At 37.4% G+C, this 22,722-nt stretch overlaps 2 protein-coding genes across 2 annotated transcripts in view; both read left to right on the top strand.

Annotated features, from left to right (window-relative positions):
- The first annotated feature begins 1,147 nt into the window (after positions 1 to 1,147).
- bco2b (beta-carotene oxygenase 2b) lies at positions 1,148 to 4,934 on the top strand. The gene is made up of 12 exons (XM_061280477.1): positions 1,148 to 1,304; positions 1,388 to 1,586; positions 1,665 to 1,876; positions 1,977 to 2,092; positions 2,169 to 2,271; positions 2,353 to 2,481; positions 2,610 to 2,770; positions 3,296 to 3,463; positions 3,557 to 3,697; positions 3,844 to 4,023; positions 4,186 to 4,296; positions 4,579 to 4,934. The coding sequence occupies exons 1-12, from the start codon at positions 1,268 to 1,270 to the stop codon at positions 4,693 to 4,695; spliced, it is 1,674 nt and encodes a 557-aa protein (XP_061136461.1). The 5' UTR covers positions 1,148 to 1,267; the 3' UTR covers positions 4,696 to 4,934.
- A 3,109-nt stretch (positions 4,935 to 8,043) lies between these two features.
- Positions 8,044 to 22,722, top strand: part of sorl1 (sortilin-related receptor, L(DLR class) A repeats containing) — a 30,804-nt gene continuing 16,125 nt past the window's right edge. Inside the window, exons 1-12 of the mRNA XM_061280475.1 lie at positions 8,044 to 8,393; positions 13,011 to 13,127; positions 14,138 to 14,272; positions 14,890 to 15,051; positions 16,194 to 16,261; positions 17,833 to 18,013; positions 19,365 to 19,463; positions 19,584 to 19,753; positions 19,916 to 20,108; positions 20,289 to 20,406; positions 22,261 to 22,334; positions 22,603 to 22,691. Coding sequence (XP_061136459.1) covers positions 8,073 to 8,393; positions 13,011 to 13,127; positions 14,138 to 14,272; positions 14,890 to 15,051; positions 16,194 to 16,261; positions 17,833 to 18,013; positions 19,365 to 19,463; positions 19,584 to 19,753; positions 19,916 to 20,108; positions 20,289 to 20,406; positions 22,261 to 22,334; positions 22,603 to 22,691 — 1,727 coding nt within the window. The 5' untranslated portion in view covers positions 8,044 to 8,072. The remainder of the gene's footprint in view (positions 8,394 to 13,010; positions 13,128 to 14,137; positions 14,273 to 14,889; positions 15,052 to 16,193; positions 16,262 to 17,832; positions 18,014 to 19,364; positions 19,464 to 19,583; positions 19,754 to 19,915; positions 20,109 to 20,288; positions 20,407 to 22,260; positions 22,335 to 22,602; positions 22,692 to 22,722) is intronic.

Below are 22,722 nucleotides of genomic sequence, written 5' to 3' on the forward strand. Positions count from 1 at the left end.
ATTAAGGATGAGTGAATGGATGTATTTGTCACTATTTGTGGGCACTAACAGAAAAACTTTCATGCCTGCCTGTCAACGTTGGAAAAACAGAAAACTGTATGAAGCAAACATTATTGTGTTGTGTTTTTATTTTAATCTATTATGTTAATTATTTTAATTCGGGAAATTCGTGAAGCACCTTCGAGGGAGAAGGTAACAAGTTTTTATCTTTTTTTTTTGTTTTGAATTGAGAAGTGGGATCATACTGTTCTCAATGGTTCAAAATAATATACCAATACAATTCACTTGTCGCATACTATATATGACCATAGACCAATAATAGCCAATGAAGTAAATATAGTGTGTGTTTCCGAAAACGTGGAATGACACAGCAGTTTTTTGCCTTTAGGTGGATGCACAAATCAATCATTTTCAAGTTCCCTTGGATTTACTGTTTTAAACCAGTCGAACTAAATTGTGGTAAGTTTCTGTGGAGGCACTTGATGACTTTGCAAATTTGCAAATGGCTCAATTGTTTTGCAAGAGTTTTCACTCTAAATTGGACAATGCGGTAAGAAAGCTGCAGGGTATTGATGTAGATGTCTTCAAAATGTGTAAACGGCAATGAGAAAAAAATATTTCAACAGTGAGAAGGCCAGTTGAATCTAAAAATAGTAGTTCTTTACCAAATTGCATAAGAATCCATCCATCCATCCATCCATCCATCCATCCACCCATCCATCCATCCATCCATCCATCCATCCATCCATCCATCCACCCATCCACTCATACCTACGGGTAATTTGGAGGAGTGAGGGCCGGAGGTGGAAACGAACCCACACCCTCCAAACTGTGAGGCAGATGTGCTAACCAGTGCCCCACTGTGCTGCCTAAATATCAAGAACTACAATTTTGAAATTAGAAGAATAGAAAATGACCATTAAAATGACCCCAAGAGGAGACCATCGTGTCCCGGAACCATGGCGCAACAAAATAAGGAATTATGTACAGTGGATACAATATATCCAGTTATACTATGACTTTTCTGTGTAATCAATTAATTTATTAAAGGAGTGGATAAAATACTTGAGGATATTTGCTGTAATCTGCCTTGAACTTTCATTGAGCCTTATATAATCACAGTAGTTTGCTGACTTATCTGCCTTGGACTACGTCACAATCCTGGAGACTGCACTGTATAAAACCGAAGTCAAGTCTTGCAGAAAGCGCATCACAGGAGGAGCGTGCAGGGGCTTGACAACTTTGACCAGAGCTCAAATCTACAGCCATGAATACCACTCAGTACCAGAAGAAAAACAAGAAAGGTAGGTAAACCATTTTTTTTCCATACAGACAAACAATGAGATATATTAATTGTGTCTTTAATGGTTTTCTTATTTTCCTCCAGCACTTCAGAAACATGCATCAAAGAAGAACATCAATCATTTCACTGATGTGCACGGTCTGCCTTGCATCGAGAAGATTGTGCGCACAGTGGTGGATACGCCATTTCCCATCCAAACAAACATCACGGGTAAATTCCCCGAATGGATCAACGGCAGTTTCTTGAGGAATGGCCCTGGGAAGTTTGAAATTGGAAACCAGAAGTAAGTACTTGAGTAGATCCAATAGTATGCAGGTAAAGATGGAAACACCTTCCAAGGAGTAACTGTCTTCTCCTTCAGGTTCAACCACTGGTTTGACGGCATGGCTTTACTTCACCGGTTTAAAATTTCCAAGGGGCAGGTGACTTACAAAAGCCGCTTCCTCTCCAGTGACAGTTACCAGGCCAACAATGAGAATAACCGCATCGCTGTTTCCGAATTCGGAACAGTCAGCGTGCCGGACCCGTGTAAAAACTTTTTCCAACGCTTCCTTTCCAAATTTGAACTACCGAGTGAGTACTTTGTCTGTCAGCAGACCCTAAACGTATTCTATTTCACATATGAACAACCGTAACAGATTTTTTTTCTGTGTTGTAATTTGGAATCTTCTAGAGGGCACAGATAATGCCAACGTAAGTTTTGTGACCTACAAGGGTGATTACTATGTAAGCACTGAAACAAACACAATGCACAAAATAGACCCCGAGACACTGGAGACAACCAAAAAGGTAATGATGAGTTTTACTTTACAAAGTAAAAACTTCACTTCCATAAATTTCAATTTGTTGAATCTCTCTCAATTAGGTGAACTGGAGCAATTTCATTGCTGTTAACGGCGCCACCGCACACCCTCACACTGATATTGATGGAACAACATACAACATGGGAAATTCATACTGTTCTAAAGGTATGGTATTTTGATTTTATTAGATAAAAATCTGCTTCTCGACTTTCCTGGTAAAAGAAGAACCTGTTTGTGTACTTTCAGGGTCACACTACAATATTATTCAAGTGCCTCCCACCAAAAACAATAGCCAAGAGACGCTGGAGGGAGCCAAGGTGCTTTGCTCTATTCCCTCTGCAAAGAGTGGAACACCCTCCTACTACCACAGTTTTGGTAAGCAACAGTGATTAATGGTGTTATATTCCTTAAATCTAATCAATCAAGTGATTAGCTTGCCAAGAGAAAATCTGAGCTGCCAGCAAGTTGTCATGGTGATTAAGGCAAACCCATTTTGTCTGCAGCTATGTCTGAAAACTATGTGGTCTTCATCGAGCAGCCCATCAAGATGGACCTGATGAAGATTGTAACGGGCACGTTGACAGGAAAGAGCATTAGCAACAGCTTCTTTTGGGACCCCAAACTCAAGACAATCTTCCATCTGGTTCACAAAAAAACAGGGAAGGTGAGACTCAATGAAATCTTTCGGCACTTTCGGGCTGTCACAATTGAATATTTTTTACAATCGATTATTCTATTGAATATTCATCCAAAATCTTATCTCGAATGAAAGTGAATTAAAAAAATGTTTTTCCTTGATTATTGTTTATTAACTAATAATTTATGTTCATTTGGTGTCCTTTAGTGATACAAATACTAAACGATATCACCCGAGAGGGATTGATGATATACTAACTAACCTTTTTAAAAGTTAGTCAGTGACTGGTTCAGTCATCGTCTTCCAAAGTAAAAGATGCTTGCGAATGTCTCATTTTGATTAAACCAAAAATAGTGTTTTTACGAAAGACTAAAAAAACAAAACAATGAATAAATATCACTGAATTAATTATCAAATGATCTTGACAATTTGAAACAATAGCTCTAAGCAAGTGCTTGATTCTTAAAAGAGTTGTCGATTCATTTGATAATAGATTAGTTGTCGGTTAATCGATTGATTTGCACTTGTTTTAAAATTCCTTTTGAATTCCAGGTGAACCGCATGAAGTACATTGCTCAGCCACTGGCAACCTTTCACCAAATCAACGCCTTTGAGGAAGACGGTTATTTAATCATAGATATGTGCGCATCAGATGATGGTCAGACAATTTCAAACTACAATATCCAGAACCTTCGCAAGTCTGGAGAAGAGCTCGATGAGGTAAGCAGGATAAAAAAAAAGCTCGTGTAACATCAATGGTTTAATTATTTTTCTGAATGGGGACTAAAATGACATTATACTATTTCCTTCTAGGTGTATAACACAATGTGTAGAGTCTTTCCACGTCGCTTTGTTCTACCGCTCAATGTTGACAACACGACACCGTTCAAGCAGAACTTGAACACCCTGCCCAACAGTTCGGCTACTGCATTAAGGATCGGCAAGAAAAAGGTAGACTTCTTTCACGAGACTGCTTACCTTCACTTATCTTTAACTTTAAAGTACACAATCGCAGTGCTCGCAATCAACAAGATAAAAAGAATACACAAAAAGCATGCTCCAGCATTTCATATTATTTGTTCTGTTTCATTCATCAAACCTTCTGTACCCATGAGGATCTCCATGGGGAGGACCTTCATGAGTACGGTGGTCTTGAGTTTCCTCAGATCAACTACAGCAAGTACAACACCCGCCCCTACCGCTACTTCTATGGCTGTGGCTTCAGACACCTTGTAGGGGACACACTGATTAAGATGGATCTTCAGGGTAAACACATGAAGGTGGGTAAAATTGACTTATTTGCCTCTTCCACTGTTTTTCCGAGACAGTATCATGGCAACGTGACAATTTGATCTTACACACATACAAAATCAGTTAAACCGTTCAATTCTTTCTTTTTGTTTTAATGGTTTCATACCGTTTAATCTATTTTTTCCACAAAGGTCTGGGAACAACCTGGTCTATACCCCTCAGAACCTGTCTTCATACCCACCCCAGATGCCACAGAGGAAGATGATGGTGTCATATTGTCTGTGGTTATCACTCCAAATAAGGTTGGTCCAGTTTAGTAAAATTTCGCAGGGAAAAACATTGATCAGTTCTTAAATAAGAAAATCCCATAATCATTTAGTACCAAGCTACTTCACTTTAAGTCACATTTATTTGTAGTTCAAAATGTGTAAATCTTGTTAAATGTTGGCTTAGTACAAGTTTCTTCTAACACACTAAAAATCCATTTTAATTACTCGTAGAAATTATATAGGCACATGTTCATACATTTTTTTTTTTTTATAGAAAATGTCAAATTAGTATCCTTTTTCGTTTATTGTTTTCAGGACAAGAGTACTTTCCTCTTGGCTTTGGATGCCAAGACATTCGAGGAACTGGGTAGGGCTGAGGTGCCAGTTAATATCCCGTACGGCTTCCATGGAACATTCAAAGCCACAGCATAGCCATTTAACCATTTGATGCTTCATAGTATTTGTGTTTCACACTACACTACAAACTATATCTATGACTAAATAGAAATGCAATAGTTTATTTGAAATATTGTAATATAAACTTTTTTTTTGTCTGTATGTGCCTTACGATTGGCTTGCAAGCAGTTCAGTGTCTCCCCTGTACCTTACCCAAAGTCAGCAAGGACACGCTCATTAATGAAACAAATAACATTGTTTCTTCTTCATTAAGTTTTTTTTTTTTTTTCATATTTCGCTTCTTGTTTGTAAACCTGCACTGTGTGCTTGTTTTTTTATTATTAAATAAACAAATCAATGTATTGCCAAAGTCTATAAGCTACTGTATTTATTCTGGGGTTTAGCCAAATGGCAGGCACGTTCAATCATAAAATATAAGTACAGGACATTCTTGTTAACAATTTGCCAACAAAAGTTTGTCTCCGCCTTGTGGTGAGGTGATATTTTTGGGATAAACTCTTGACAAATTGAGTCGTTTTAACATTTGACATGGAAAATTCAAAGGCAAAAGTGAGTTCTCTTCAAACATAACATAACAAAATAATATTACAATCATTGCTGTCACGGAGTTATTGTTGCAAATGACAGTGCAAGCAAGTCAAATTAAATAGTAAAGATGTATTAGTGTAAGCGACTAGTCACACAAATGCCACGTACTATATCAACTTTACTGTCATGTGAACTTCAGGAGTGAATTAGGATCCAGGAACAATAAATGATAAAGCTATCATATTTCTCTGTAAAAGGAAACATTGCAAGTATATAGTTCATACAAATTAATCTTACAATTGCTCCGAAATCTGAACCAACGTTTTCTTCAGCTGATTCTTTTTCTCTTTTAGAAGGGATTCATGGTTTCGAGCTTCTTGCAAAAGGCTTTCCAGCTCCTTCCTTTGAGCGGTATCCACTGTTGCTTTCTCACTGAAATAATCCATAAAGAGTTTACTAGCATGTAGTATGACCAGGTAAATTATAAGACTAGGAATATTTTATGGTGACTTTGTTGATATAAAATTGTATGGTGTGGTTATCTAAGAAAACGATTGTTGGTTTTCTGATTCATTGCAGTGGTAACAGACCGACATGAACTGGGGAGAAAGCACAATTGTTATTAATGACATTGACCTTTTTTACATTATCTGATGCATCTGCCATCTGTTTTCCACTTGTTATGAGCAATGTTATGATTTAAATAATAGAAACAGGATAAGTGCTGCAGTGCAAAAATAATGAAGAGGTGGCAAGATGTTTACTGTGATTCCCAACCACTGATAAAGTGCTATGAGATATTAATAGGTGTGCTGCAGGAAACTGTCCAGTTTCACTTAACAGGTCTGAAAATTGTGGTTATTTTCTTTATTTATGCCTCTTACGAGTGACGGGCAGAACAATTTAACGTTCTTCCACTAGATGGCAGAAGATGCATCAATATGGTTAGTGTTGCCACCTGTTAGCATACAACTAAATATCTCAATTTGGTGATATGCCTTGAGATTATAAATAAGTAAAAATAAAAATAAATAAATAAAACAATTGCTTAAATGACCTACCGTAACATATTAGCAAACTTAGAAAAAATAATCTTGATATCTTCAACTGCACCTGCAACAAGCAAAACAATAAATGACAGCTAAAGAAGGAAGGTAGGTGAGGTTGACTAGTGTCATGTTCCTGGCTCCAATTGTGTCATTTTGTTGGTTACCCAGACGACAAAGATTGTTTTGCATTTTTTATCTTGCCATTTTTTTTATGTAGTATATCATCCTGGGTCCAGTTACCAAATAACAAGTATAACCTGATGAAAATCTCATGAGATCTTTCAGAATGAATTCACATTAACGTCAAACTGTTATTGCAAGGTCTTATGTTACATATATTGTACCTCCATTTTGTGAGTCCTGTCTCATAAAATACCTGATGATAAACTATAGTTTGTACAAATTTCATACCTGCGGTTTCAAGTGAATCCACTGAAGTTGCAGATTTGGAATGACGTTTCATCTTTGCTTGTGATGATTTGTCTACATTTCCACAAGTTTGTTCCATCTGGTTCAAATAAATGAAAGCCTTTTCTACTAAAAAGTTTCATCCATTCAATGAAGCAGTTCCACTTACCTCTTGACTTGTCGTGTATTTATGTCCTGTACTGTGTTTTGTTCCTTTTTGTGACATTTTACTGTAAGTTAATAATACATGTTATAATTTGACATTAGCACAACCTCACACGTTAGACTGAAAGCTAAACTTCATTCCACTACCTTGAATAGTTAGTTAACTTTGAAGGACTTCAACTCCATGTAATTTACATGGTTAATATGACAAGGCAAAATATCTAGTAAATTATTAATAGTCATATACACAGCCTACTGTCGAATGTGTCAATTAACCTACACATTTATTACACATAAAGATGTTGTGCCTATGGATAAATGCCAAGCTAACAGGCTTCCAACTTTAGTACCCTTAAAATTGTTTTTTGTACTTACAAAAGATGTGCAAATGTTTTGGTCGAACATTTATTAGTAGTTCCTGAGAGACTTGAATATTCTCGCTTAGTTAGCTTACTAGTTTCTATGTCGTTATCCATTCCTTGCACACACACTCACACGAATGTTATATTTTACTTAAATTGAGGTATCCACTCACCTATGTGGCCTTCAAAGCACCTCGAAAATGTTACATTCGCACCTAGATATATTTTCTGAGAAATGGAATCCGTTGGTTTACAGTACATGATTCACACAACACCTATAATGTACCATCATAAATGTATTGAATTTATTGTCAACGTTTAATTTCTTCCATTTGATGTTGAAATTTAATTTACAAGTGCTAGTACAAGTATATAGCTGCGGACTGACAGACCCAAAAGGCCTTTTGAATTTTTTTTTTAATAATAAAATAAATATAGCACTCACACCATCAGTTATCTTATTCTTAAAGGTATGAATTAAATCAAGGGCAGAAAACTCTGCAAGGCGCCAATGAAGTTCATTCAGTAATACTTGATGATCTGAAAACAGATAATTACGGAAAATCTAATAAACTAGATACCTTTTGATAACATTTTTATGTTAGTATTAAAAAAAAAAAAAGGATTCTCCATACAAGTGTTATAGGGTGATGCACAAAAAACAACAAGAGGTTTGACCACGGATCATGAGGCATATTCATATTATTCATTATTAGGAGCAAAAATGAAAGCAAAACGCACTACATACGGTATATCAATAAGCTTGAGAAGCTGGATGTTTCAAAATTCCCACAGTATATGAATGCAACACCAGGCCCATCGCAGCCTCTAGAAGGAGCTCTTTGCGCTTACCTAACCTGAAAACCAAACATACACAAACATGGCGTTACCACAAGCAGACAGGATGCTGTGTCCTCTTCGGCGTTCGCTTTACATCATCATCTTATGGCTTGTAGGAATACATTCGTCAACACTCCATCTTCACAATGACGAGCGCTTCATACCACCCCAACACAGAGGATATTTTACAGTAGATTCAAATCAGGATTTAGCAGATGCAGATGGAGGGGGCAACGCGACTTCAGCTCTACGACTGGCCGCTCTTGGTGCTGCTGAAGGCGGCTCGGACTACGGCACCCTTCCGCCAAAGCGTTACCGCCGGAGCGCTAGTGAATCAACCATGCCGAAGGTGTACGGCCAGGTATTGAGCTGCATCCCAGTGGTGCTTTTCGAGTAACACCTTTCACGATCAGCGCAACCTTCAATGGTCCTGACTTGTCACACTTTAAAGAAAACATTCAAGCCCATCTAAGTCATAAAATGGTGTGATTGTATATGCACCGAATTCAGAAGTAGGTTTAAATGCAGGCTGAGTTGCCAAGGGCGTAAAACGACCCAGTTGCGATCACAGCCGAAGACACCGCGATCCTGCTGTTTTTCTAATGTCCCCGTGTGCAACTCTTAACCTGCGTTTACCTCGTCACGTATTGTCTTGATAGCAAGCTAGCTGCAAAAATCTGATTTGCAACAATAAGGGCATTTTCTGGCAGAAGCGATTCATAATCAATTTCCATCAAACATATGATTTTGAATGATATTCATGCCTATTTGACAGCCTCTCTTTGTGAAAGTAATACCGGTGCTTGGAGATAAGGAGTTCTCATCAACAAGGAATACATAATGAGATATCTTGAGTGGAAATGTTTCCTTAGACTAAAGGTCGACTGTCACTCGCCTTGACAAACTCAAACTAAAAAAAAAAGCATGCCGTAATGACAAACAGTGAAATGAATGTGTTGTTTATATATGTAAATATTGTTTCCTTCCTTCCTTCCTTCCTTCCTTCCTTCCTTCCTTCCTTCCTTCCTTCCTTCCTTCCTTCCTTCCTTCCTTCCTTCCTTCCTTCCTTCCTTCCTTCCTTCCTTCCTTCCTTCCTTCCTTCCTTCCTTCCTTCCTTCCTTCCTTCCTTCCTTCCTTCCTCCCTCCCTCCCTCCCTCCCGTCCTTCCTTCCTTCCTTCCTTCCTCCCTTTTTTCCATCCTTCCTTCCTTCCTTTTTTCCATCCTTCCTTTTTTCCATCCTTCCTTCCTTCCTTCCTTCCTTCCTTCCTTCCTTCCTTCCTTCCTTCCTTCTTTCCTTCCTTCCTTCCTTCCTTCCTTCCTTCCTTCCTTCCTTTTTTCCTTCCTTCCTTCCTTCCTTCCTTCCTTCCTTCCTTCCTTCCTTCCAAGTGAACGCTACATTTGATGGGTTGTATTTGTTGCTGCAATACATACATCACATCGAAAACAATGATGATTGTAGTGATTCATTTTTTAATTTTACATTTGTTTGAACAAATATTCTCATTTACGCATATTGATCTCATCACATATGAATGATGAAGTCAACTGCACATGCCAACACATTTATCTCTGTCTGGTTGAAGATGTTTTTTGAGGAACCTGCTTCGGGCTCTAGTTTCATTATAGAGCGTGTAGTTGTATTTTAAAGTAGTGTTGTTCCTTTAAATAGATTTCATCAGTTGTCTAACACTGACCAAGCCAGTTTTGAGAAGTGTCACAGTAATTTACGGAAGCATTAGTTCTCTAGTTTGTGACTTGCCGTTTATTACAATAGTCCTTATATCCCTGCATGCATTGTTAGTTTAGAAACACTGCAAAGCTTCCTGGTATTTTGTCTTGTTTTTTTTTTTATAGGTACACTTGTGATAAGAATGGTATCAAGTAGCATTTCAAATGAATGCCAAGTGCATGAGTTTCTGGTAAGGAAGTTGTCAACAGTGACAGAACAAGTCTAGGAACATGTTGACTCAATGATGAATGCACAATGCAGTTTCTGTCATTGTTTGCATGTAGGAATGATTATAAAACATGTTTCCAGTGTTTTATATCCTTTTATTGAGTTTGCAAGATAATTTGGGTTGAAATTGCACGAGGCCATTTTTCTAAATTGTTTATACAAAATATTCAAAAGAAAAGTAAACTTTGCTCTAATTGTTTTTCTGTTCTTATTAATTTGATATGGAAAGCAACTCTCCGCTGATTGGTATGTTCCAAATATTTGGGCGTACTGTGTCTCTTCATTGTGTTGGCTCCATTGAAATTTAGCGGGCTGTTGGTGCAATTGTTAGCGCTGAACAATTAATGGCATTTATAATGTAATTTCAATTTGACAAAACATTATTTTCCTCGTCTCAAAAGCTGTGATCTAAATCTTCATTGAGACGCAAAGCAGAGGTTGAGGGGGGGAGCGAGGGTGTTTGTAGACAGACAGCTAACAAAAGCCAAGTATTTAACATATTTCATCATTTTTTCGCCTTGCGGGGTTTAAAAAAAAAATAAACTTGACTGAAAATTAAAAGTACTAACTCCAAGTGATGTGTCAGTGATCAACGTTGACAGAAATACAAACGAGTCTTTTTGCTTACACTCTGAATTCATTACCATCTGGTGTTATCAAAAATCATAATCGATTATTGATGAATTAACTAATCGTTACACCTCTAAAAATATGCAATCAAAGCAATAATGGACCTATAAAGCCCACCGGAATAATTGTGTTGACCAATACACTACACATTTTACAACCTTTTATCTGCACAAAGGTTAAAGTTATTATCTTCTCCGATTCACAGATTATCGCCACTGATTCAAATAATAAATATAGGATCAATTAGACTGAGCATACAGCAGAGGGAAATTACTCTGGTTAGCCATCATCAGTCAATGAGGCTCTGGGGGGAGTTTGGTTAGCATCGCATTTTATTGCTCTGAAAGATGCTCATGTATAAAATTGCTCATTTGAAAAATTAAGACAAGATTGGCTAAATTGGCGGGCTTTGTAACTGTGGCATTTTTTCTACTGCAAAAATAATGATTTTTTTTCATATTGTCACATTTATAAATTTTAACAGTTGCAGCATATGACATATCAAATGTGTTAGGAAGAGGCAAAATTTGAAGCCAACGACCTCTTGACTGTGAGGGGGATGACAGTTGCTAAGCATATATTAAGAGGCAGTGAAACCCACTCATTAACCAGATGAATAAGAAAGCCAGGGAGGAATTTTAATGCATTGACGAGACAAAGATGAACCTTTATGAGAACGAAAGGTTAAGGTTTTGGAAAAGAAAGGATTTGCACACAATCATATGCACTTATTGTGCTTGGTGGTATGTAAATAAAATATATGAGCTCTTTTTCCCCAACAAAAATCCAGTTCTAGATTTTTATTACATTCACCACCATCACTAATAGAAAAAGTAAATAATATTCAAAACAAGATTGTTTTTTTTTCTGTTTTTCTTAGTCCTACAAATTGCTAAACAGTTTTTGTTTTTTGCAAAGTCGATAAGAGACCCAATTTTCATCAAAATAATGCGTATTTGTCGAAAAAGGGAATCCTGATATTTGCACCTAACGACAGAAAGCAGAGCAAAGGATGTGTTGCCTGCCAGTCCGACAGAGATGATGTCATTGCTTGAAGCTGACTGTGCTGCCATTGGGCTCTTGGCCACGTTGCACCCCCCCTTCCTTTCACTCTTGTTGAATAATGGAGAGCTTTGAGCTGAAGAGAAGGGAGGTTGGTAGGGGAGTGCAGACTAAATGCCTGTTGTATTCCCATGTCCTGTAGTACCAGACGCAGAGCCTCACTACTGACAGTACTAATGTGATGCTAACTTCTTGTAAAACTATGGAAAGCATAGCAGATGGAATTTAGACTTCTCGATGTGCAAAAGAAATAAAAAATCCCAAAGTTAACTTGTGTGTGTGTGAAGAGAATATTTAAATTTTAAAATATTTATGGATAACATTTAAGTTTCAGCTTTGGTGATAAATCAGCTTAGAATTAAATTGCAATGAAACAAGTACTATACATGAGCTTATATTTAAACAGGGAGGCAATTCATCCGCTTTTGATGATAAGCTGCTGTCTTACTCGATCAAATTGGGCTAACAGGATTGTGTTTAGTTTGTTTAACTGTGTTCGTGCTGATATTCTCATGTTAAGTGTTAATCTTTTGCAAACGCACAACACTGCACTGTCGGACTTTAAGTCATCCATATTTACGACATGCCATGACCTGCCATTCATTGTATTTGGTGAGCTCTAAATAAAATAAAGTCAAAATGGTAACCAGGTTTTATTTACAGGCATGAGAGCCTGAGTTGGGAAAAGGCAAATGAACATGAAACAAAAAAAAAAGGTCTCTTGTAAAAATGCTTCAGTCCAATAAGATTTATACTGTCTATTGAGAAAACGTGTCAATTACAAAATATAAGGAACATGTAAAAGGTGCCCCATTTTCACTGCTGAAGTCTCCCTTGGTTTGAACTTTGGCTACCCAAATGTGAGGCAGTATCTCAATGGAAAAACGAATTGTCATCTTGAAGGTTATATGAATGCAGAATATATTCTTTTCTTACAGTGGCAACGTAAAATGGCTGACCTATAGGTTCAACCCCAAGGAGCCTATTGTTAGTCCAACAGTATGTTATTTTATTGGCAAGAAGTATTGTTGCAACTGAAGAATAATCTGCCTAACACACATTCCTGAACTTTTGTGGCAAATGTCTTTACCGTTGTTACTTTGGCCTTTTTAAGTATTTCATTTCACACAATACAGGCAGAAACAAAAAAAATAGAATCCAAAAACGATACAAATATTTGACTCTAATTAATTTTGCATAGCCATAAATATTTTAGCTCAAACATTCAGCATGCAATCAATCCAAATGTTAGGGTGTCTTTTAAAAGTATCACATTTGGACTCAAATTCACTGATACTCATCTTGTTTTCACCACTATTTGTTCTGCAGGCCAGCTTGAATGACTCCCATAACCAAATGGTTGTCCACTGGGCTGGAGAAAAGAGCAATGTCATTGTGGCCTTGGCTCGAGACAGCGTTGGAGCTGTTGGACCCAGAACCAGCTCGGTAAGTTCAACACGTACCACATGAGTGAAATGTGTCAAACTTGCACAATCGAGATTTGACTATAGATTTAGTATACTTTCTGGTATAACTCTTTTCCATGATTAACCTCCCTGTTTTGTCAATTGATTCATCAGAGCGTGTTAAACTCTTTTTCCAAACCGGTTTGTCATGTTTCATATGATATGATTGTCGAGCGAGACTTAAATACACAATCTGCAGCATTCACCAGTCACACCCAAACGAATAAGACATGACACCGTACAATAATTGAAGAGCTTGCATGCTTTCTCACGTCATCCCTGAGTTAACAATTTGCTTGCTGTTCACTTCACCTACTGAGAAATCGATTGAAATTTGGGAAGGCATCTTAAAGCTGTAATCAAGCGGATATTTTGGGATTCGCTAAACAGCTTTATCACAAAAATCTTGATTTTATATTCATTGAAGCAGGGGTTCCCCAAACTATTTCCTGTGAGGGCCACATAACCTTTCTGATGGGGGGCAGGGTCCGTTTAAACCAGGGGTGGCCAACCGGTCAGAGACTAAGAGCCACATTTCTTTACTGTGTACCGCAAAGAGCCACACTTTTTGGAGACCTATGCTTGAATGAGTCTCTTAAAATCTGCTTTCTAGACAAATCTTTTGAATTTGAATTTTTGTAGACGATATAAGGCTGCTGATGTTACTGATTTAATGTGGCTGTTAAAATTCAGGTCCAAGTAAAAAATTACCCTTAGGCTTCTAACTTGAGATTAAGATTCAGAGTGAGTCTCAAGGTGACCGCTAACACAATTGACAGCCACAAGTGGCTAAACAGTGGGATATTACTATGTCTTATTTTTCTGTGCTCTAGTGTCAGTTCAGTTTAGTTCATTATTGAGGGTGCCACTTTTGTCAGGATGATTTAAGCGGCGTGCATGGCATAAGAAATTTGGAAACGTTTTTTTTAATGCATCTAAGTTTTCAGAAAATATTCAGCTACTAATGATCTGTTTCTGCTTTGAATCCAGGTCTATGTGTCCTATGACTACGGGTCCACCTTCACACTTGTCTCTGCAAAATTCCAGTTGTCTGACGCCAAGGTCAAGAATGGCAGCACACAGATCATCTCTCAGTTTTACCACAGTCCTGCAGATAACAAGAGGGTAAGTAGATTCTTATTTCTTGTATGACCGCATGCCCTAGTGAACACAATTAGGCCAGTATTTCATTGATAGAATGTTTCTGTCCAACTGACACCCTGCAGTAAAAATGTTGGAGATTTCTAAGCTATCGTTCAAATTTTGAGCTGTCGGTCTGTAAATTGCTCAGAGGGAGATTTTTGTTTTTGACTCGCACAAAAGTCTAACCTCAATCCCATCAGAAACCTTCTGGCTAAAAAAATAACAGTGAGCTAGGACCTCTCATTTAACAGCAGTGTACAGTGACCTCTGACCTCACAAATGTTTTTCATGGATAGACTAAAATTCCTCACTGGGACAGTCCAAAACTACGTGGAACGTCTTCGTCCATAAAGAGCATATGCTATAGCTGTAAAAATATTATCTTGCTTGCTATTTGATCCTATTTTCATTTCCCTTTTGACATTAATAGTGAATGACTGACTAAGCCAGTTTAAACATTGTAGGATAATGTGCATGGATTTAATATGTTAACTATTGTACATGGTGCATTGCAAAGAATCAAAATAAGTTCAAACTGATTTTATATGAAGTCAATTTAAAACAGTTAGTGGGAAACCGTGTGATTCCTTGTGTTTCAGTACCTCTTTGTAGACTCCACCAACAATTACCTGTGGAACACCTTTGACTTCTGCAAGAGTGTGCAAGGTTTCTCGCTGCCATTCAAACCAACAGACGTGTTGATCCACAGCACAATGCCCAACCTGGTGCTCGGGTATGATAGCTCTCATCCAAACAAGCAGGTAAAGAATGGTAGACACCCTCTGTCTATACTACATTTAGTCAAATTAATATTAAACTTGGAAAGGTTGTAATTTTCTTTGTTCCGTTCTTTTTAAATCAGTCAAACCAAAGAGAGTAGCATTTCATTTTAGTTTTGTTGTATTAGTTGATGGACTCCTAACATCTGCACATCGGGTGAGGAAAAATCACAGCGTGTACAATTGTGTACAAAAAAATGCATTGTGGAAAAAATATTTAATCATTCCAGGATTTAGTGTGAAACACTTCAACAACATGGAAATAGTATTGTTGCAGAGGCAATCCGTGAGATAAATAAAAGCTTATCATGGATTTAAGTTTGTTTGTCAGAGTGCCTTTGGTTCTCCGCATTCTCACTGGCCTCATTGAAAATGAAGTCATCAGTATCATCAGTACCTTGCAACATGTACGTAAACATGGGAGTGTTTTATGGCGAGCCTTTATTTCCTTCATTGGTAGTGTGTGCAGTTTGGAAAGGCCTTAAACAGATTTGATGAGATGTCAGTCCAGATCCTTAAAATACTACAACACAGTTATTACCTACAAAAATGAAATGTATACATTCTAATATACATATCTAATATGTAATTATATATTATATATATATATATATATATATATATATAAAAAATACGACATTCATCTACATGCATTTGTTGTCGCTGGGTATTCAAAACAGACCATGCATATAAAGCTGATTTTATTTTCCCTCCACAAGAATGCTGACAATACAATTTTCGATGAACTAACACACGTGTGGAATTGTATGATTGTTATTTCGTTTCTTATAAGATGTTCACATATTTATGAGCCCCTGACTAATGGCTGTACACACATTTTGGTTTTAAATGACTGTTTCCATTGACTGTTTTTTTTTTTTTTATGTCGTAATCATGAATCTGTTTTGCCTAACATGGATAATGGAAACCCTAAGCACAAATTATTGCTTGCTATATGGAAGCTCAAATTTCTTTCTTCTTGAGTTCATGCAGCTAAATAGAAGCTACTAAATAATTCTCCACCGCTTACATGTGCAAAGACAAAATGAAGGAATGAGCATGACCTACATTTTTTAAATGCACCCCCCCCCCCCTCTTCTTCTCTATCCTCTCTTCTCTCATAGCTGTGGAAGTCAGATGACTTTGGGGAGACCTGGGTGTTGATCCAAGAGCATGTGAAGACCTACTTTTGGTAAGTTAACATTCGTATGAGCACGATCCAAGGACAGCCTGTCGGGCACTGAGATGAGTCAAAACAATGAACAAATACCCTGTAGTATGTTTTCCTTCCAAATAAATTGACTGGGAAATATTGGCTGCATAAGCTTATGGTTTTACTAAATGTAAGAAACGGTGTGCATTGTCGCTAGATATCAGAGATGTGACCAAAATAGTCAACAGTCTGTTCACCACATGACTGAGGCTTGAGCACATAAATAAGATCTTAAACATGATTTGAATTATTTTACGGAAATAATAGTTTCAGTTGAATTACATTGTATGGTTATCATATTATCATATTTCCAGAAGAGAAGGCAAGGCTTAATGATTTGAGTGGGCTGAAAGTTTCATGTTTATACTTTTGTCCCTCTTATGAATGTTTTATCTGTTAGATATTAAAGTACGTGTTCATTTTCGAGAAATGTCATTTTTGTGGCCTTGGTGTTCTATAAAACTGAATAATATTTACTCGGCGGTCACATGCTTTTTTCCATCCCTATCATTGGTCAACTGAGCTCGTGGATGAGTAAGTAAAGACCTTTACTGAACAAAGGACTTAATGAAATGCTGAATATTTTAATTTATTTGGTCAGATAATTTCCTAATGCAGGTTTAAAATAGTGTGGATCAATAAACTAAGGTTGTAAAATTAAATTGAAAATTGCAACTTGACTGCAAAATGGAACATTTTAGCCAATATAAGACAATCCAAACTAAATTGCAACTTGACCGCAAAATGTCACTGATTGCCATTGTAAAATTTTAGCCAGTTAAAGACAATCAGCAAAAAACGTACAGTACAGTGGGCTTCTAATTTGATGTATTTTCCCACTTTAATTGACCAGTTTTCAAAGATATTAAAGTGTGGTCCAATATACCAAAAAAAAAAAGTACTCCTTGTTAGTGAGCAAGAATATCTTCTGTCTACTTACAGTGGGTAGCGTCCCTGACCTCGGACAAAAGGGACTGGGGATCAAATCCTGGTTGAGGTGAACGATAGCATCCATTTCGGTCCCTCGGCAAGACATTTCTTTCAAGACCCTTAGAGTTCATTCATTCAAAGTAGGGGACATAGAGAGTGAGCAAATAGTCTGACATGCACTTTGGTTAAAGCGGGGTCCATAAGTTGAGCATGAATCTTGGACTAAAAGCCACACTTGCAGAGACAGTGCTCCCTCTGTTAAGCTTTTGAGTTTCAGAAGTAAAACACAGTGTTTGGGAGGCTTAATATAAGACACAGTCAAGCAGTTGAAATGGTTTGTTTTTTAAGATTTAAACCAGTTCTATATATATTTTTTTTTCGTTAGTCCATTTTGTGTCACCATTATGGTGAAATCTTTTAAGTCAATACAATATGCACTAGGGCACTGGTCAACTTATATATATTTTTTGGAGACATGTACAGTTAACCAGAGATGGAGGCTTCAGTTTTCAGTTAATGTTTGGTGGCTTCTGATGTGACTTGGCAAAAGCAAAAACTTGACTTGCCTTGGTGATGTGTTATCCTCTTTCAACGTGCAATATCTCCATTCTCCTCTGTAGGGGCGTTGAGCCTTACGACCCCCCCACAACAGTGCTGGTCCAGAGGCATGAGCCCCAGGGTGTCTCCATCATACTCAGCAGTACTGACTTCTTCCAGAGTGAACAGAACCGCAAAGTGATCTTGGAACATGTTGACAGCTTCCAGCTCAGGGAAAAGTACATGTTTGCCACCACCGCAAGGGTAAGATAACTCCATTTCAGTCACTGTCTTCTGTTTTGGCACGGGTATTGTCACATATTCACTGACCTGAACCATTGTTGTTTGTATAGAGATGGGCTGCAAAACATCCTCCAGGCACACATTTGCCCAGAAAGAATATTCAACAGTACAATCTTAATTAGTAAAGCCTATTTTTTGCTTGGCTTCTCTCGTGCAGAGCAAAGGAGAATTGGAATCTATCCCAGCAAACATTGGACTCACACGTGCAGAAAAAATAATAAAAATGCTAGTTGTTATTAGTTTTGAATTTCTAAGTAGGGCAGAAAATGTCCACACAGTTGCACGTTGTGAATGTATGATGAAGATTACAGAACAAAACAAAGCAGATTGAATATTAAAGGGAATTAATTTGGATTCTCATTTTTGGTGGGGAAAAATTAGGGTTGTAGAGAAAATAATGTTTCTCTGTAGCCAGCGAGCTAATTCCTCATTTTAATGTTGTACACGAATGACTTTGAGTAAATCATACAACAAGGCAATTGAAAGTACGCACAGTACTTCCTGCTGTTCTTGTTCTACATCTGCACGCATTCTCAAAGCTTGTTTTCATCCCAGCGTTGTTTTCACTTAACACATCGTGAACTGAAAGTAACAGAACCGCTTCAGAACAAATCATTATTTGTCAGTTGGTAATGTGGAACACATTGCCGGCCCTCAGTGTTTGTGTATTTGAAGACAGTGTGAGGCAGCAGGAAGAAAAAACAGATAGTGGAACAGATGGTGAAAATGATTTGGATCTCATCTCCTCTCTTGTTACCCAGGACAGATTTGCTGTCAATCTGGTGTGAGCTCAAGCACCCTGTAGCTGTAATGTTTTAGCAGTTGATTGGGGTGAGAGCGCGACTGTGAAGGATTTGTCCAATGTGACAGTAAATATTAGCTGCTGAGTTGGGCACCTTATGGGATAATGTCTTTGAATAAAGTGACTTTGAATACATTGAATGAAGATCATTCAAGTATTCTTTTTTTTTTTCTTCAGAAACTTTGCACATAGTTTTAGGTATGAATCGTTGCAATTTTTCCTTTTGAATATTATATTGACATTTTTATAATATATCCTTTATATTCGCGCTCAATTACTACAGCAGGGATTACCAACCTTTTTGAAGAGCTACCTCTTTAGTACCTACCGTATTTTCCGGACTATAAGGCGCACCTAAAAACCGAATATTTCTCTCATAAGCCATAAAAGTATTAATGCGCAGGGCTTCCAGGGTGACACATACTTCTGAAAAAAATTTGTTCAAATGAACTTTATTCTAATATCACTATTTTTTTTAATATGCTGAATTCTTTTTTTTTTTTCCATCAGAAATTGATTGGCATTGAACCGTTATCTGTTCAACTCTGGGTCTCCTACAACCGGCAACCAATGAAAGCTGCCCAATTTAGAACCCGACATCCAATCACAGTGAGTCTCTTTTTGTGTGGATGAAAGGAAATGATGCAGTACAAATGACATCCTATCCCCTCCTGACCATGAACTTTTCTTCACAATCGGTCCAAATAAATATTTTCCTCCCATTAACAGGAGTATTACATCGCTGATGCTTCTGAAGACCAAGTGTTTGTGTGTGTCAACCACTTGAACAATCTGACACACTTGTACATCTCAGACACACAGGGTGTTTCCTTTTCTCTCTCATTGGAGAATGTTCTATATTACAGTCCAGAGGGTTCCAGAAGCAACACGCTCATCAGGTATTCATATTCATTGGCCAATAAATATGTATGTATATAGAAACAAATATCTCAATCCACTTAACAGGAAGCACATCGAAAAATATAGCTCATAGATATCCAAACTGTTCTTGTATAACACATTTGAAATTGTATTGATTTGACTTTTTTTAAAATCCATAGATATTTTGCTAATGAGCCTTTTGCTGATCTACACCGCGTGGAGGGTCTCAGAGGCGTCTTCATCGCCACACTTGTCAATGGGACGGTCATTGAACGCAACATGCGGTCAGTCATTACGTTCGACAAGGGGGGGACATGGGAGTTGCTTCAGCCACCCACTGCTGACAGTCTGGGAGGGACTGTGGATTGCCAGGTACAACATCCATGACGGTTCACATCCTTAGACTGCACTTATATAAACTGGTGTGCATTGAGACAGACGTATTGTGACATGAACATTAAATTAAACATTCAAATCTCACTGTTGGATGGAGAAAGTTCGCCTTTCATGAAGCACCATCATTTCCCCCACCTCTCTTGTTTTCCTCTTCAGCTCAGTAAAGGTTGCTCGCTCCATCTGGCCCAGCGCTGGAGCCAACTATTAAATTTCCAACTCAGGAGAGTTCCTATTTTATCCAAGGAGTCTGCACCAGGTCTCATCATGGCGACAGGTATAATCCTTTGTATATATATCCATATTATCTTGTAATTCTTCAACCATTTTCTCTTTCTGCAATACAAATGATTCCGCGGCCCAATACAGGAAACTTGCAACATAAGCCAACCAGTTCAAACGCCTCTCATAGTAAATATTTGCTTCCTGTATTGCTTGAAACAGGAAATGTGGTTTGTACTTCCTCTCAAAAGGGCTTGAGACCTCTTCTGTGGCTTGGCCCTGTTTAAAATGTCATGCACTCAAGAATAAAAATATTATCATGATAGACATTATTTTGCGGGACTACTCTAAGGTAGATTTGACGTTGGTCGCAATTGGAATAATCTTTGCCTCTTTCCATCTGGGAGGATTTTGTTGATGGTCTTTGGTGTCCCCTTCGTCCAGACTGTCCCCCTAATTAAATTCCTACTAATTTGCACGATGGAAAAAAGGCTGTGCAGAGGAGAGACTGACATTTTCCGGCACGATTAATTTTATCTTTCTCAACCAGATAGGCTTACACTATTACTGCTAGAGTGCCTACACTAGAGAGGTCACACGCTGCAGTGACAGACTTACAAAACATTTTGAATAAACTTCTCATAACGTCCACAATTATTATCGTTTATTATATTGTATCGTCACTTCAGGACATTAAATGTGTAATTGTGGTCTGCTGTTATAACTATAGTTTTAAAATACACATTCTCCCAAGTATTGTTTTTGTTCCACAAAATAATTCAGTGTATGTAAAAAAAACGTTAAGCCTTAGAAACATAACTTAGTCTCGCATTGAATTAATAATAATAATAATAATAATACATAAAACCAAAATTACAACATCATCATTGGAGTTAGTATTTGAAAAACAATTTGTGATTTTTGTTTATTACTGAAAAGAAAACCAGAGAAAATGAACAAGTATTTGGTTCCGCAGAAGGAGGTATTGAATAATAACAAGAAAGACCCATTCAAATTGCATTGAAGTATTTGTCATTGAACTTTTGTCCTTCCCGTTTCTTATTTCAAATAGTATCTACATTCAGATACAGTACAATAATACATACAACCTCACATGGTATGAATTTCCATTAGCCATTTCTTCACACCACATTTGCGAGAAGTAGTTAAAATGCAATATGAGTAGATTACTCTTGATAAGTCATTATTCACTGAGAAACAAAGGCAATATGAGAAACAAAGACAGTATGTTAATGCTTGCCAGTTTCAATACTCTTGTTGGATTTGGCGCAAAGACCTGCTCTGAGGTGTCCCATTGCGTGAATTAAACCAAAAATGAACTGAATAAATCATATCGTAGAGTGTGATCATGCATTGACACAGAAAGAATCCAATGTGACCTTGGTAGAGGTCTAAAAAATGTTCTGTAGAACCTGGAAACTCCAAGTATGTATTACTTAAGAAACAAGTTAACTTAACAATTCGACAATAAGTAGGTCAAGTCACCAAGACTTCCTCAAATTGCACTTGGGCCATGTAACCGGTTAGGGAACTTCAGATGTTGACTACCGTCTAGTGTTTACCAAATAATTTTTATGATTTAGTCCTTTAATTTAAATGTACGTTATATATTCCTGATGACTGTTTATCTGAAGCACATGCGCTGTGAAAGTTTGGCCAATTTTTAATTTTTATTTGTCAATTAAAATGAAGGAAGAAGCTGGAGCACCAAGCATTCAAATTCCAAACCTCAGATAGAGCATTATAGAGCGTAGCATGATTTGGAAGTGGTTGTTAGTGAGAAAGAAAGCATTACATTTTCCTGAGGCGTCATCATGTGTACTCACTCCCCCTTCTGGCCAAACCGTTGTGTGTGTATTTTATGTTTTTGTTTCTGCTGTTATTACAGGATCTTATGGCAGCAATTTGGCCAACAAACCCAATGTGTATGTGTCAAGCAGCGCAGGAGCCCGCTGGCGGGAGGTTTGTTAAACTCTGACACAGTATATTAAAAAAAAAAAAAAAAAAAAAAAAAAAGCATCTTGAACTGCATGCCTGAACTTTCTTTGGGGTGAAGATTACCAAAAAGTGGGTTTTGTTCTTTGTAGGCAGTTTATTTCACAACAATTTTAAACACCCAATTTCCAGTTTACAACACATATTACTTTGTCTTCACAACAGTAAACAAAAAAGGTTTGCTTCTTTTTTATTTTATTTACTTGTTTATATTTATTACGGGTCTTACTTTTAGGCATTGGCAGGTCCTCATTTCTATACATGGGGAGACCATGGTGGTATTCTGATGGCTATTCCACAAGGAGACTCCTGTACTCATCTCAAGTAAGTCCAGTTTGTGTGTGTGAGTTATTAG

This window comes from Syngnathus typhle, linkage group LG6, assembly GCF_033458585.1.
Source record: "Syngnathus typhle isolate RoL2023-S1 ecotype Sweden linkage group LG6, RoL_Styp_1.0, whole genome shotgun sequence".
Taxonomy (NCBI): domain Eukaryota; kingdom Metazoa; phylum Chordata; class Actinopteri; order Syngnathiformes; family Syngnathidae; genus Syngnathus; species Syngnathus typhle.